Source organism: Prionailurus bengalensis, chromosome D1 (genome assembly GCF_016509475.1).
Source record: "Prionailurus bengalensis isolate Pbe53 chromosome D1, Fcat_Pben_1.1_paternal_pri, whole genome shotgun sequence".
NCBI lineage: Eukaryota > Metazoa > Chordata > Mammalia > Carnivora > Felidae > Prionailurus > Prionailurus bengalensis.
In genome coordinates, this window is record NC_057346.1 from 103,210,648 (window position 1) to 103,227,330 (window position 16,683).

At 44.0% G+C, this 16,683-nt stretch overlaps 1 protein-coding gene across 13 annotated transcripts in view; it reads left to right on the forward strand.

The window, feature by feature from the left end:
• The window catches only part of CTNND1 (catenin delta 1), a 47,770-nt gene that overhangs the window by 21,354 nt on the left and 9,733 nt on the right, over nucleotides 1-16,683 (forward strand). For 5 of the 13 annotated variants that reach the window (XM_043581186.1, XM_043581185.1, XM_043581191.1 and 2 more), the window contains 12 exons: nucleotides 1,579-1,697; nucleotides 2,938-3,229; nucleotides 5,441-5,512; nucleotides 6,715-6,867; nucleotides 7,530-8,065; nucleotides 11,408-11,871; nucleotides 12,964-13,147; nucleotides 14,069-14,186; nucleotides 14,648-14,801; nucleotides 15,198-15,215; nucleotides 15,658-15,726; nucleotides 16,551-16,678. In XM_043581186.1, the coding sequence (XP_043437121.1) occupies nucleotides 3,035-3,229; nucleotides 5,441-5,512; nucleotides 6,715-6,867; nucleotides 7,530-8,065; nucleotides 11,408-11,871; nucleotides 12,964-13,147; nucleotides 14,069-14,186; nucleotides 14,648-14,801; nucleotides 15,198-15,215; nucleotides 15,658-15,726; nucleotides 16,551-16,678 (2,091 nt within the window). In that variant the 5' untranslated portion in view covers nucleotides 1,579-1,697; nucleotides 2,938-3,034. The remainder of the gene's footprint in view (nucleotides 1-1,578; nucleotides 1,698-2,937; nucleotides 3,230-5,440; nucleotides 5,513-6,714; nucleotides 6,868-7,529; nucleotides 8,066-11,407; nucleotides 11,872-12,963; nucleotides 13,148-14,068; nucleotides 14,187-14,647; nucleotides 14,802-15,197; nucleotides 15,216-15,657; nucleotides 15,727-16,550; nucleotides 16,679-16,683) is intronic. The other 8 variants (XM_043581195.1, XM_043581194.1, XM_043581189.1 and 5 more) reach the window with 4 other exon arrangements.

Genomic DNA, 16,683 nt, shown 5'->3' on the forward strand with positions numbered 1-16,683 from the left:
CTTAATACCTCACATTTGTATGTACATTATCTCACCTGTTTCTCTTAGCAACCCTCAGTTAAACTGGGCTGGTGATGTTGGCATCTTACAGATGAGAACACGGCAGTGACTTTCTGCCATTGTTGGCTAGTGGCAGAGCCAGGACTGGGACCAGTCTTCTGAGTCCTATCCCACACAGCCTCTGCTTCTGCTCTCTTTCAGGCAGAAAATCTCCCCATGCTATTAGGCCCAGGAATCTGACCCTGTCTTTCTGCTTAACTGTGCTGTCCTCTTCTCCAAATTAGAGCCAGGTGGTTGGCCTTTAAAGCCATGAACGTGGGGAAGGATCGTGCTTCCTGGCCTAGAGCCTTGGGTAGTTTTCCTACAACCTTCCTTAACCCCTTCTTTTAAACTAAAGCTGTAGGGGTAAAAAGTGGCCGTTTATGGGTGACATAAAAGTGGGTGACAAACAGTTTCTCTGCAGCAGGGAGTGTTTTCACTGTATGCCCCCATAATAGTGGTGGTTTGGGCTTTTATTAGTAAAGGAGATTACAGGGCAGAGGCTGCCAGAGTGGTAACTGCAGTCTGAGCCCTGTTAAAGCCTAGAACTGGAAGAATCTCTCTTGGGCTTAGAGTCCTCTTGGTATGGAAGGTTCATAGGTCATCGTACATGATGGATAAGGGCAATGGTTAAAATGAAGCAATAGGAAAAGGGAGCAGCTTTTTTTTTTTTTTTTTTTTTTTTAATGAGGTTACTTTTCATTAAAGACCCTTGAGTGGCCTGTTGGGATATAGGGTGGGAATAGAAGAACTTGGCAGTGGACCGGAAGGAAGAACAGGAGTTAATAAGTGTGACTGTGGGAGCGCAGAGCCAGGGTAGAAGGAATTTAGACAGGGTTGCCACATTCTTGGATTTAGGTACTGGATCCGCTGGAAGGAGCTTAGTGGTGGAGGACTAATTAGGGAGTTTATTGGGCACCTGTCTATCTGCTCCTCTGGGTGCTCTTGCTTACAGAATGCTGCGTATACTTTAAAGCACACGGGCCCAAGGGCCCAAGCATTTGTGTTTGGTGGGGCTCTGGGGAGCGTGGGAAAGGGAACTGAAGCAAAAGGCTCAGCCTAGGCTAGTCCCCACATGTCTTCCCCACTACAACTGTTGCATTGGTTTCTCAATGTCTTTGTGGGCATGCTGGGACTGGGTTTTGAGGTTTCTGCCTTAGAGGTGGGAAGGAGGGGGAAGGGCATTCCAACGACATTCCCTCCCCCCCCCCCCCAATTTGGTTGCTGGGAATAGGGGGTAAATGAATCTTTATCCATATTATAACCTACCCCTGGTTTTGTACAGAAGTAGTCTATGACAGTAGAATCCAGGTTTTAGTGAAAACTACATCCAACGTCCAAATACCTGAAGACAGAGCAAAGTCCAAAGGGCATTTGTCACATTAAGCAATTCCAAGTCGTATTTTATACATCACTCACTCCCTTCTATTCCCAGATTGTCCTTCTCCCAATACCTGCCCCTGTTCCTCTTATTTTTTAATATTTTGTGTATGTATTATTTTCCTCTCATTCCCATTTTTCCTTCAAATATTTCTGCAGCTGTCTCCTTCCTGCTTCCTCCTTGCTGTGGTGGCTGGGATGCTTCTCCCATGATTTTTTGAATCTAGACTGGGCTGTTCTCTGTATTAAGCCAATCAGTTACGACCTTCTCTTAACAGGTGTGTATGGAATTATGTTTCTTAAGAATAAAATTTTTAAGTGTCTTTTTTCTTTAGGGGGTTGATGAGAGGGTGGTGAAGGAGGGGAAGAGAGTTTATTTTAAAACCTGCCTCTTGACATGGTATATTGTGAGCTGGCTATAAAATCTATAGCCAATTTGTAAGTGAGAAACCTTGTTCAGTCCAACAGTATGACTACAGTGCCCCTCCATTTACTGGCCAACTTGCAGTTAATGTAACAGGATAGGGGGAACTCTTCATTTTGTATAACTATCATTTATTGTATAACTAGCACACCAGCCCTCTAGATACTTGGATATTACCCTGAGTTGGAGTAAGTAAAGATGAAAAATATAGTTGGTTTATTAGAGCTTTCTGTAGAATAACAGGGATGTAGGAAGTTCCAGCAATTGACTGTCTGGAAATTAGAATATGAACTACTTCAAGGGACAGTTTCAGAGTTTGAGCCTCATGCTCATTTTCCAACTCCCCAAGGGAGGCAAAGGTCGCTGCATGGGTGCGTTTTTACATATGGAATTTTTGTGGGTTTTTTTGCTCCCTTGTCTCCTTTAGCCAAGGCACACGGTTTGCCTTCCAGTATCGTAGTACAGTTTTGAAACATAGGAAGGCCCCTTCATGAATGTATTAAATATGGGGGCCTTCATTTTGTTTCCTGCATTTGATAGCAAGTTTTTAATATTTCCATTTTTAATTGGCCTTCTAATTTAGCATCTTCATTTAGTGTATTTTGCCACCACTGCAGCAATTTCAGTGTTCAGATTTGGGGAGGTTGAGGAAGATCTGTGGACCTGTACTGCTCCCTTACCTCTAACAGTGGCTTGCTCTTGCAGGACAGAGAGTGCTGGTCTGTAATGTGGAGTTACAATTTTCATTGAGTTGATGCCAGCAAATTTTCCCAGGGAAAAATAATCTAGTTTTAATCTCCTGTCATGACTGCAGCCCTTAGCCGTATTCTCCCTCTTGTGCCAACAGTATAGACTTGGATCTAGTTGCACCTTTCCATTCAGTAATTATTTCTGGTGAGGTGTTTACCAAAGGGTAACGGGCAAAGGATCCTGCTTGAGCGGACACTGGTGATGGGCTCCCAGGCTTGATGGTGGCTGGCTTTCTGCATCGCAGTAAAACCACAAGAGGGCATCTTTGGCTTTGGGATTAATGATTCATCTGTCTTCTCTGACCTGTGACCTTTTCTCTCCTCTCTCTTACCTTCTCCCGGTAGTGTGAAGTGAGGGGGGCCTTCTCCCTCCTTGCTCCTCCCTCTGTGATCCACACCTTCCTTTTTACCCTGTTCTGCGGCGGCTCCGCCCTTTACCTTCATGGACGACTCAGAGGTGGAGTCGACCGCCAGCATCTTGGCCTCTGTGAAGGAGCAAGAGGCCCAGTTTGAGAAGCTGACCCGGGCGCTGGAGGAGGAGCGGCGCCACGTCTCGGCGCAACTGGAACGCGTCCGGGTCTCACCACAAGATGCCAACCCACTCATGGCCAACGGCACCCTCACCCGCCGGCATCAGGTAACCCATCAGACCTGCAGGTAGGACTCTCCATCAGACCTGCAGGTAGGACTTTGGCATGGTCATAGAGAGGCTATGATCCTACCTGGGAAACTACTTTTCCTCATGGTGCTGGGCTGTCCAGTGCCCATGCTTCATGGTGAACCTATCCAGGGGTGTTAAATACTGATATAAGACACAGGGGATATTGCTGTTCTGCTGAGTTGAGTGGACTTATCTCGAGAAGCATCCGTCTGACTTCTGTTTTGCTGGAGTGGGGTTTCTGGGTTGGGATTCTAGATCATATAGTTTTGAGCCGTAATCAAGTTACTTCTGTTTTCTCTGATTTTTTTTTCCCCAACTTGGTATCAAAAATTCAAGAAAGTAAATGTCTGCTTAGTGGTTGGCGCAGTTGGGCATCTTGTATTCTCGGCTCCAGTTCAGTCTCCGTCAGGGAACAGTCTGCTCAGAAGGTGTGGCAGTGTCCATAAATTGTGTATTCCCGCTCCATATTGTCCTTGCGTGCTTGTTTTGTTGGCTTTGCAAATCATGTCTTGGAGGGAAGGGATCATTGGTTAGAGCTGGAGAAGGAGCATCGTGCTGCTATTTAACCCAGATAACCACAGGAGCCAGTGGTCTCTGGGTTGGCTGACTTTGTGATGTGACTTGGGGGAGTTGGTGTTAGAAATGAGAAGTATCTTGTGTTTCCTATGGTTTCTCTGGTCTGACTTTGCTGTGATATAATCTGTCTGAGGTTATGCATGCGTTCGTGTGTGTGTGTGTGTGTGTGTGTGTGTGTGTGTGTGTGTGTGTAGAGTAGGCATTGCCCAGTAGACTCCATCTTAAGAGATCTCCTGTGGGAACTAACAACAGTGCTTATGCTCCAGCTTATGCTCCAGTTGCCTTTTTCATTGATTATTTATTTTTTAAGACAGAGAAGTTCCCTCGTGCTGAGGAGCATATTGAGTGAGAGGACAGAAGTCCATTTAGGGGATGATCAGGAACTTGGAGGCAGTGTGTTTGCAAGATTCCTAGGATTTTTATAGGAACCAGAATTGAGGGTCAGGAATGAGAGGTATATATGGAATGGGGAGAGCAGGACTGCTCAGGCTTGGAGGTGGTGGGGAATTCCAGGATTTAGTACAAGATTTCTCTTTCTGTCTCTTTTTTATTTTTAACTTCTGTTCAGCAGTGAAGCCACACCCTTCCTTCTTCCTGAAAATAATGTTTAACTTCCTCTCCCTGCAGCATTACACTCCCTAGGTAATGGGAGAAGGGTGGGGGAAGTCTCCCAAGGTGGCTGGATCTCACAGTTTTCTATTGGAAGAGGAGCAGTCAAATGTATTTTTACATAGTATAACGTTGTCAGATTATTTCCTGCTGCTTAAGACAGAGCAACTTGTGTTCCATGGCTCTAAACATTGGTGAAGATGATGTTGAGACAACTGTCTGCTTGAGGGGAATTGGGGTACTCATTTTCTTCCTATTGGAAAGAGAGACTCCTATCTCTTGCATCTCTCTGATATGGAAGTTTCCAGTGGTAGTAGAGCATGAATATGGACGGAGCAATAAAGAAGGCCTTTGGAGGGGCGCCTGGGTGGCTCAGTCGGTTGAGCGTCCGACTTCAGCTCAGGTCATGATCTCACGGTCCGTGGGTTCAAGCCCCGCGTCGGGCTCTGTGCTGACCCCTCAGAGCCTGGAGACTGTTTTGGATTCTGTGTCTCCCTCTTTCTCTGACCCTCCCCCATTCATGCTCTGTCTCAAAAATAAATAAACGTTAAAAAAAAAATTTAAAAAAAAGAAGGCCTTTGGAAACTCCCCAACCTAGCCTTATATTTTTAAGGACTTACCTGAGTCTCTGCTATTTACTCAGCCAATAGTTTTTGAGTGCCTGTTATGTGCCAAGCATTGGTCAGGGCACTGGAAATACATCACTGAACAAAACTGACCAAAAAATGAAAAATAAAAATACAACAAACATCTGCCCTCATAGAGCTTACCTTCTTATCCTCCAAAGACCCAGTCTGCTAGTACCAGGCCCAATTCCAGTTTTGAGGAAAGTGCTAAAACTAAGGGGTGATGTTGTTCTTTTATAAGTACTTGACAGAAGGACTCCAGGCCACAAATATCATTTTGAAAGCCCTTTTCCTGTTTGGAAAAAAAGATAATTTGTATTTGATAGAGCAAAGGAAGGCCACAAAATGAATTATCTCCTTGTGGGCTGTGTTTCAGAACGGCCGGTTTGTGGGCGATGCTGACCTTGAGCGACAGAAATTTTCAGATCTGAAACTCAACGGACCCCAGGTAACTTCTTTGGTTCACAGTCTCAGCTGTTTCATTTGTATCTTCTTCCTTCCCCAGCCTATAAAAACTTATGGGTGTTTTGTAAAGTACATTGTAAGTACCCCCCCCCCCCCCCCATTAATTAAGAAAATAAAACAGTGGAGCTTCAATGTATAGATGATTGTATTTTGGAATGAATCTTAATGGCTGTTGATCCGGTATTTGATCCCTCAATTACTGCATCCCTTTTCTGGAATGGGCGTGCTTCTATTTCTACCTGAAATCTGGTTGGTCTTGAGCCTTAGGCAGTTTCTGAAGGGTACAGAGCCAGTCAGAAGATGGCTCTTTTGGGGATTTTTCTGGTTCATCTTAAAAGTTCTTTATTGTTTGAACTTCTTTTTTGAAGGATCACTCATATGTAGATGTAGCCACGGTCAACACAGATCATATTCACTTTGACGACCAGAACTGGGAAGTTAAATCTGCTGTCTGCTGTCTCTGTCACTTGGGTGTTGATGTGGCTATAGTTAACTCAGTTTGTGTGTATATATATATATATACATACATATATATGTATGTATATATATATATATACATATATATATATATATATATATATATATATATATACATATATATATATATATATACGCGGGGCTTGAACCCATATATATATATATATGTATGTATATATATATACATACATATATATATATATATATATGTATGTATATATATATATATATATATACATATACATATATATGTATATATGTGTGTGTGTGTGTGTGTGTGTGTGTGTGTGTGTGTGTAATATTTGAATGTTTATTTTTGAGAGGAGAGACAGCATCAGCAGGGGAGGGTCAGAGAGAGAGGGAGACATAGAATCTGAAGCAGACTCCAGACCCTGAGCTGTCAGCACAGAGCCTGACACGGGGCTTGAACCACAAGCCACAGGATCATGACCTGAGCCAAAGTCGGACACTCAACCGACTGAGCCACCCAGATACCCCTCAGTTCATATTTGTTAGATGACTAGAACTGGGAAATTATAGCTTCTGCTCTTTTGTAGAAGTTCAAAACGTGGGGAAAGCTACCCCTCTGAAAATCCTGGGGCCCATGGAAGATGCATGAGAAGTCTTTGTCTCTAGGGAGACTGCTTGTCATTGGGTTGGACTGTTGATCTTTATGGCTATTTCTTGCTTTTCCTCTTTTCCATACAGGATCACAGTCACCTTGTGTATAGTACCATTCCCAGGATGCAGGAGCCAGGGCAGATTGTGGAGACCTACACGGAGGAGGACCCGGAGGGAGCCATGTCTGTTGTCTCTGTGGAGACCTCTGATGATGGAACTACTCGGCGCACAGAGACCACAGTAAGCTAAGACTTATACGAGGTCGGGGATAATGGAGGAGGTCTTCTTGTGGGCTTCACCGGGAGGGATTAAGAACTTAATTAGGGTGGGGGTACTGGGGTGGCTCAGTTAGTTAGGCACCTGACTTTAGCTCAGGTCATGATCTCACAGTTCATGAGTTCAAGCCCGATGTCGGGCTCTGTGCTGACAGCTCGGAGCCTGGAGCCTGCTTTGGATTCTGTTTCCCTCTATCTCTGAACCTCCCCTCCTTGTGCTCTCTTTCTCTCTAAAAAAAAATAAACATATAAAAAAATTTAACAATTTAAAAATTAAAAAAAAAAAAAACTTAAGGTGGATGAAAGGTGTTGAATGTATGTAGCGGAGGCATAAAGAAAGTGGTCTCTGGCCAGACAGGGAATATAGAAGAGATCTGGGAAAATCTAATGGAATGGGGAAGAAAGAAAGACCTTATAAGGTCTATAGTAGCTTCCTTTATAGGCACAGTTACTGTCAGTGCAGCTGTCCTGCCTGGGGACTTCCTCTAAGATGGAGAGGAGGGTAGATGGTAAAGCGTAAGGCATTTCTAGATAAAGTGATCTGGCAGTAGGGGTTTATTTCATTTCTTAGAGCAGTCTAGAATTTAAGCTTCTATTGTTCACTCTTTTCTCTTTCCTTACTTGAAGGTCAAGAAAGTGGTGAAGACTGTGACAACACGGACAGTACAGCCAGTCCCTATGGGACCAGATGGGCTGCCTGTGGATGCCTCGTCAGTTTCTAACAACTATATCCAGACTCTGGGTCGTGACTTCCGCAAGAATGGCAATGGGGGACCTGGTCCCTATGTGGGGCAAGCAGGCACTGCTACTCTTCCCAGGAACTTCCACTACCCTCCTGATGGATATAGCCGCCACTATGAAGATGGTTATCCAAGTAGCAGTGACAACTATGGCAGTCTGTCCCGGGTGACCCGCATTGAGGAGCGGTATCGGCCCAGCATGGAAGGTTATCGGGCACCTAGTAGACAGGATGTCTATGGGCCCCAGCCCCAGGTTCGGGTAGGTGGGAGCAGTGTGGATCTGCATCGTTTTCATCCAGAGCCTTATGGGCTAGAGGACGACCAACGTAGCATGGGCTATGATGACCTGGATTACGGCATGATGTCTGATTATGGCACTGCCCGTCGGACAGGGACGCCCTCTGACCCTCGCCGACGACTCAGGTAGGGAAGAAAAGGGGAAGGTAAGGGTCTTTTCAAAATAGTGAAAAGGGACAGCTCTTTTTTTTTTTTTTTTTTTAATTTATTTTGTTCATTTTATTTGTTTTAGAGAGCAAGTGGGGGAGGGGGTAGTGGGAGAGAGAGAATCTCAAGCAGGCTCCACGCTCAGCAGAGTCCATCGCCAGACTTGATCCCACGATCCTGGGTTCATGACCTGAACTGAAATCAAGAGTCAGATGGATGAGCCACCCAGGCTCCCCTCTTCTTTCTCCCAAGTGTTTTTCAATAAGAGACACTTGTGTCTTCCCTTCTGTGATTTTACTAAATATTGACTTGCTTTTTTGTCTCTTTTTCATTATAGAAGTCATATATCTAATTATAGAAAATGACTTGTGATGGTTATTGGTCTATATCCTGAAGAATGGCTTTTGCTTCTATGCCAAGAGTTTCTGCTGTTTCTGCCTAACCCCCAGTTAGAGATAGGCAGCATCACAAAGGAGCTTGGTGCCTGGGGCTGTGGGACACTCCCTTGCTCTTGTGAATTTCTTCAGCATCTGATTTGGTATTCAGAGTTGAGGGTTTTAGGCTTTCTAGGCCAGAATAGACAGTGAAGGGAGAACCCTCCCCATGGTGATTTTAATCTCAAGTTAAAAACAAACCTTGATCTCACAAAAGCCCAAATTGACACTGTGTTTTGGTTCTTACATTTGATTATAAAATGAAATGGGGGTGGCATCCTTTGAGGGTGGTACATTAGTGACATTCTGAAAGGTCACTAAGCAGCTGCCTCTTCTGACTTTACTACTCATCCCGGAGGATTCTTTGGTGATCTGAAAAAGGGCATGATTGATGTTTGGGCTGGTAGATGGTTTGCCTTGAGAGAATGCTTTGGAATGGGGGTTGGCAAACCTTTTCTGTGAAGGACTAGATAGAACCATTTTAGGCTTTGCGGGCCATGTGTAATTTTTGTTGTGTGTTGTTGTTCTTTTTACAAACTTTAAAAAATATAGAAGCCCATTTTTAGCTCTGGGGCTGTGCAAAAACAAGTTTGGCCCATAGGCTGCCAACTCTGCTTTAGATTAAATCAGAGACATAGTGTTTACTAGGCAAGGAAAAATAAGAAGTAAAGGGGAAGATGTATAGATGTCTTGATGGTAAGGCTATCCTAGCAGCTGTTGCTGAATTTCTCTATGGGATCATAACCTTCTAAAGCAAATGCCTTTGTGCTCATTTTCCTCATATTAGGTAGCTTTGGTTAATAATGAACTGGGCTGGGCCCAGGGGTAGAGGCCCCATTATCTAAGCCTGAGTCACTCACCTTTTAGGTATTGTATCATTTGGACAGCTAGTCCAACTCCCATGTGACTCACCTTTCATTGGGGGGAGGGGGCAGTGGGGTGGGCATCAGACCTCAGCTGGTGCAACTTGGAGCACTGGTAGATAACAGCTATCACCAAAGAGTCTGCCCAGGGTGTTGGCCCTTCTGCTTGTTAACAAATCTGCCTTTCTGACTTCCTCATTAGTAGAGTGATTGGACCTAGGCAGGTGTGGGTGGCCAGCTCATTCTCTGGTGTCCCTTGCTGTGGCAATTGACATAGAGAGCGTCTGGGGCCTGGTTCTTGGGTCTGTTCCAGGGTGGCACTGGACTTGGAAACCTGCTTGACTAGCAAGAACATTTGCTGCTTCCTGCTCTAGGCCTAGGAGAGTAATACAAGGTCAAACGGAAACAGTAAGGCAGAATGATTAGTGGAAAAAGCACTGAACCAGAAGACTTCTAGTTGTGCCTTTGCCACTAGCTACATAGCCTCAAGCAAGTCATTTAATCTTTCTGGGTACAGCTTTGTTATTTGTAAAACAAGGGAAAGAATGTCATGATCCACTGCTCGTAAAAGAAGGAAATACAACTGAGTGACCAACATCTTGGTTATAGCAATTGTTTTTGTGATTGGTTATATTAAAATAATAATCAAAGTAAAATATGCTCACTAAAAACTAGAAAACCCAGAAAGGCACACCATCCATTGATAAAGACCTATGGTTAACATTTGGTGTGTTTCCTTTCCTTTGGTGCGAGTTCTTTTTTCCTATGCAGGTAAACATACCCTGACTTTCTTTTTCTTGGCTAAACTGGAATCTTACTTAAAATACTGTTCAGTAGCTTATTTTTAAAACTCAGCTCTATAACCTGTTCATTTTGTTTCAATGATATTAAAAAATAGTGATTTTTACTAAATGCTTCGTCCATCTGAGTTGCTGTTGAGTGGTTGATGTTGACAGCTTTGAGGCAGGCCCTTGGCTCCTGGCTAACCTTGAGGGTTGGGCTGACAGTGGGAGGGGTTTTGTGGAACAAACAACAGACTCATTTGGAGAGTTCCACACAATAGATTCTCCTCTTTCCTATGGGAGCCAAAGAGTGAGATGAGCTCACAGATAATGGGTCTCTTCCTTCCTGGTGGTTATGAATAAATAATAGTGTGACAGATTCACCCTCTAGTGGTTGCTGGTAGTACTGAAATAGGAAGAATTCTGGTTAGACTTCTCTAAACCTTCAGTTGCTTTGTTTTTGTACTTTTCTTGGTGACTGGGTATCCCAAATGCTGTGGTGTTCTGTAGCCTCTGTTTTGACAGAATCTGAGGTATTTAGAAATTAGAGGCTAGAAATCCTATCTCAAACATATTTGTTGAATAGCAGAGATGACGTTGGGGTGGACTGTGAAAATTAATGTTCAGGCTCATACCAAAGCGAAGTCCTCATGTGATATACCAAGAAAGCATGTGCTGTTTTTACTCTTATCACCTCCTCTCTTATAATTTCCAAAATAAGATAAGGAGAGGCTTAAATAAGAAGTGTGTTTAAGGGTCTAATCCCAGCAGCTGTTTCCTGTGTGTAAATGCCTCATTTCCTGTTTAGCTAAAGGCTTGTAAGAACTGTTCTCAGACATTGTTTGCTGACTTCTTTGGTTTAACCCTGTCATCTGAGGGTTTATTTCAGTCTCTATCCAGAGAGGTTAGCTGTCAGGTATCATTTAAGTGCTAAGCAGTCAGGATTTGGTTCTTTTTTTGTGATTAACGTCTCTGAATATTTGTTACTCTCTTCCAAGCTAGTAAACTTGATAGGAAAAAAAGGCAGTTTTAATCTAAATGCAGATGCCTTTAAAATTGTTACCTTCTCTCCTTAAGAAAAATTGATCAACGCATCATTTATGCAAAGGAGAGGTAAGATCTAGCGTACTGGAGCTGAAGTTACTCTTGCCTTGGAGGTGAGGGGTAATGGGAGCTCACCGGGAAACCAGACTCAACAACTTGATGTATTCGTCTTTCCTCTTGGTTTTTCCAACACTGCAGGAGCTATGAAGACATGATTGGTGAGGAGGTGCCATCGGACCAGTACTATTGGGCTCCTCTGGCCCAGCATGAACGGGGAAGTTTAGCAAGCTTGGATAGCCTGCGCAAGGGAGGGCCACCACCTCCCAACTGGAGACAGCCAGAGCTGCCAGAGGTGATAGCCATGTTAGGGTTCCGCCTGGATGCTGTCAAGTCTAATGCAGCTGCGTACCTGCAACACTTGTGCTATCGCAATGACAAGGTGAAGACCGACGTTCGGAAGCTCAAGGGAATCCCAGTACTGGTGGGGCTGTTAGACCACCCCAAAAAGGAAGTGCATCTTGGAGCCTGTGGAGCTCTCAAGAATATCTCTTTTGGGCGTGACCAGGATAACAAGATCGCCATAAAAAACTGTGATGGTGTTCCTGCCCTTGTGCGATTGCTCCGAAAGGCTCGTGATATGGACCTCACTGAAGTCATTACTGGTGAGTTACAGGCACAAGAGGACTGCTTGGTTGGGGTTACTCTTACCCCTGGAGATGTTGAGAGCTAGAAGGATTTCCAGTCCTTTTATTTTGAGTCAAGGTCGTGAACTTGTGGTCTTTGGGTCAAATCCATCTCACAGATTTGTTTGGATCACACAAGGTTTTAAAAATTTTAAAGAATTGGTTGCTGATGTTTAAAATTCAGAAGATTTCACTTAAAATTCCAGATTCTTGGCTTTTGGTAAAAACGTGCAAGGATTGGTAACAGTAGGTTTATTTTGCTCCCTGACAGTTGGTCTGAGCTGATTGGTACGTGTGCGCTCCGGTTTGCAATAATCCTGAACGTATTCTATTGCCTTTAGCCAACTACTGCCACGTAGGAAGTTGTCTCCCAAACACTGAAGCTGGGTGTCTGCCGTTTTTCTACTCTCTTGTAATTTCTTTTAAGTATCTGCTTCTGACATACCTGCCTGGTGTGTGTGGACAATCGAGCTTGTGGCCCTTGCTTTAGAAGAGTTGTTTTTCATGTTGTGGGTCGTGATCCATTAGTGCATATTAAATACACTTTTGTGAATCCCAATCAGTATTTCAAGAGAAAGAGAGAACAAAAAATAGGGTAGATTATTAGTTCTCAGGACTGATCTTGCCCATCAGGGGATATTTGCAGTGTCTGGAGACAGACAACTTGGCTTGTGGGGAGTGCTACTGGCATCTAATGAGTAAAAGCCAGAGATGCTAAACATCTAACAGTGGACAGGTCAGCTTCCCACAACAAAGAATTATCTGGCCTAAAAGGTCAGTGGCGCTGAAGTTGAGAAACTCTGGTAGAGATAGCCCAGAGAGCATTGCTTATAAGTATTACTTTATGAAATTTTATTTCATGACATGTATGTGTATGTTGAGCCATAATGTATATTTCTTACCGTGAGTCACAAACAAAAGCTTAAATATCAGTATAATGTATCTGGTTATACCAGATTATAAAGTATTGGGGAAGACTGAGAAATGATGGAGTAGGGGATTCTCTTTGGCTTTCTTCAAACATCCTGTGTTGGGTGTTGGAGAGGTTATCTGATGAGTTGTCTCTGCCAGGAACCCTGTGGAATCTCTCATCCCATGACTCAATCAAAATGGAGATTGTGGACCATGCACTGCATGCCTTGACAGATGAGGTGATCATCCCACACTCTGGTTGGGAGCGGGAACCAAATGAAGATTGCAAACCACGCCATATCGAGTGGGAGTCGGTGCTTACCAACACAGCTGGCTGTCTTAGGTAACGTAAGGGCTTCAAGAGTATGAAGATTGAAGTTTTGAGGACTAACATTTTTTTTTTTTCTTTTTAAATTCTTCAGCCTGTCACTCAGCCTCCATTCCTGTGACTGGAGGAATGACTGCAGCCTGTCTTCTACCTTTGTCACTACTCCTTTGTATGTCACATACGTTCGCTACGCTGGTTTACTTGTTGTTCCCTGCACATCCTCACTTCTGTGCCTCTTTGACTTTGTTCATTTAATTTGTAAATGTTTGTTCAATATCTACCACATGTAAAGCAGTTGTCAAGTCCTGAGCTTGGAGCTTTTGTGTGTGTCTGTGTCCCTGTCCTCAATGATATGTATTTCAAGTAAGGCTGCAATGAGTGAACAAAAGGAGTACAAAATGTACTAGAAGGGTAGGGGGAGGAACTGTTCTTCCTTCAGTCCACATCACCCCTGTCTCTTTTATCTTTTTTTTCCTACAGATTTTTTTTTTTTTTTTAAGTAATCTCCACACCCATCGTGGGGCTTGAACTTAAAACCCCAGGATCAAGAGTTGCACGCTCTACCGGCTGAGCCAGCCAGGCGCCCCTCCTTATTTATCTTTTGAGGCTAAACTCAAAAATGCCTTTATTTCATGAAAATTTTCTTGATATCTTCTTTCTCTCTTTGGAGTATACCCCTGTGTTCTCTGCCCCATTCTTCATTCGTCCTTCCATGAAAGAAGTATCTATTCTATCTTAAAGCACTGTTAACAGTATAAATGTCCTGAAAGTAGGGATTGTCTTAACTTTCTCTAACCGCAGTGCCTTGCTTATAACAAGTACTCACTATTCGTTATAGTGAAAAGAAAAGATACAGAGGAGGTTTGTAAATGTTGAAGATATCAAGGGAGGATTTCTAGATTTGAGTCATCTTGAAGCCTCTCCCTTTCCCCTCAGGAATGTCAGCTCAGAGAGGAGTGAGGCTCGCCGGAAACTTCGGGAATGTGATGGTTTAGTGGATGCCCTCATTTTCATTGTGCAGGCTGAGATTGGGCAGAAGGATTCAGACAGCAAGGTAAGTTGACAGCTGAGTGAATTCCATTCACAGCAACCATGAGGCACCAGTAGTGCAGACCTACCATCTCAGGCTTTCAGATGACCTGAGGTATCTGTACCAGCTCCTGTTCCCTAAAGCAGATGTTCACCATGGTTTTCTTTAGAAATTCCTTCACCTGTATAATCTGTTTTAAAGCGTTTAGCTATATTTCCAAGGTTCTATATTTTCCTAAGTAGGAAAAAGGGTGACCCTCGGTTTTGTGTCACACACCAAATGGTGGCAGAAACCTTCCAGTAGCCTGAGGCTGCAAGGATTTTGAGAGGCTTGGTGCACTTAAGAGGCTTTGTGAGAGATGACGGATTGGGCTATGCTTTTGGGGATCAGTATTTTAATACTTGGATCATGGAAACCTGGACTTGCTGGGAAATCACTATAGGCATTCTCCTCGCTCACCGAGCCCTTTATCTTGTGTCCCCAAGCTTGTGGAGAACTGTGTTTGCCTTCTTCGGAATTTGTCATACCAAGTTCACCGGGAGATCCCACAGGCAGAGCGTTACCAAGAGGCACCTCCCAACGTTGCCAACAATACTGGGCCACATGCTGCCAGTTGCTTTGGGGCCAAGAAGGGCAAAGGTGAGTTTTGGTTCTTTGTTCCTTGCTCTTTAATGTAGGATGGGAAAGGGAAGGAACTCTTTTAGCTTTAGGCACAAAATACTTGCTGAGCAGTACACGAGTCTGCCTAGTCAAGGATATCTCCTCGCTCTGCAGCCGCTTCCCCAGTGTCGTGTTCTCCATTCATGGCGGTGATCATGGTGGTGGTGGTGGTCATTGGTATCAGTTTGGGGGCAGTGAAGGACGAGAACTCAACTAATCTGGGGCCTTCTCCCCCATTCCTCCTTTGTGTTTCCTGTGTTTTTCTTTTCCTCCTTGCTTCCCTGCTTATTTGCCCATGATCCTGTTGACATCTCTCTCCTGCATTTTTCTTCCTTCATTTCTCTCTGCTTTCCACCTTGGGTGACGCACTGGAAGATGAGTGGTTCTCCAGAGGTGAGTGGAATCTTTTAAGGCGCTTATGGACTTCTAATTTGCATGCTTTGGTTTTAGCTTCCCTAGTATCTCCTAACCCTTCCCTGTGGATGCATGTAGGAAAATTCAGTTGAGGAGGACCATTGAAACAAGTTCAGCTCTTTGGAGCTAATAGCTCATGGCATGCTATTTCTGGATAGCAGACCCAGGTCTCAGAACTCAGGACAACAGCAACAACGGTGCTTATCCTTATCTTACCTGTCTGCTGCCTGTTTTCTGTCCTTGTTTCTGCACAGCCCCCTGCTGGGACAGCTTGTGGGGGGGGACCTTGTTTTTTGTTTTCTTCCCCCCTCTTGATGTATCTCTGATCCAAAGATTTTGACTGAAGAATAAAAAGTACACTATGTGGACTCTTTCCTTTCTTAAACTTTTCCCCCTCCCCTCCTTTTTTTAACTTCCAAAGGGAAAAAACCCACAGAGGATCCAGCGAACGATACAGTGGATTTCCCTAAAAGAACTAGTCCTGCCCGGGGTAAGTTATCTTTTTCTTTTTAGTCTCCAGGGATCTCGGTCTCATATATATATATAGTTCACAGACAAGCGTTTGGTAGCCTAACAGTAGACTCTGCAGTATGATCACTGTTCTCTGTCCTACTCTGGGCATGGAATGATGGTGGAGCACTGGGAAACTGGTATTGTAGCAGTAACTTAGGAAAGATGGCTTGCTGTGGCAACTTTTCAGATTATTGGAGGATGGGTAGGGTCCTGAACCCATCTAGGCCAGAAACGGAGGTGCTTTAAGTAACCACTACTGTCCTTAGGACTGTAATTGTTCTAAGAAGCCTCTTTCTCACAGTTTGGGTGTTTATGTTTACCAGTACAGTGAGTTTAAAATTCACAGTTCTTCATGGATGTAAAAATTTTAGATGTTGTTAAATCTAGGATAGGATTTGTACTTAGTCATAGTAAAGGTAGACAGAATGATTCAGTTAAGTTAGAAATAATTCACTTGAGATGAGGAATCTTTAACCCTGAGCGGTGTCAGTGGGCACCTGAATGCCCTAAGTGCCAAGGCCAAAGTAGACTGTGGAAGAGAAGAGACAAAGAGGAAAGAGAAAAAGGAGTTGCATATGAGTTGAGGTCTGTTCTGCTCTTCCCATGGATGAATTATTCTTAAGAAGGCATGGAATCAAGCCTCTGAGTTTGCTCTTGGGTGAGTGGGAGAGTATAGGGGGTCTAATGGTATAGGAGCATAAATCCATCAATCCAGAGTACTGAGGCTGAACTTCAACCAGCCAGAGCCTGGTGTTTAGGTAATGACTAGCATCCCCTGCTTTCCTGCCCTTTCTTGTGCAGGCTATGAGCTTTTATTTCAGCCAGAGGTGGTTCGGATATACATCTCACTCCTCAAGGAGAGCAAGACTCCTGCCATCCTAGAAGCCTCAGCTGGAGCTATCCAGAACTTGTGTGCTGGGCGCTGGACGGTGAG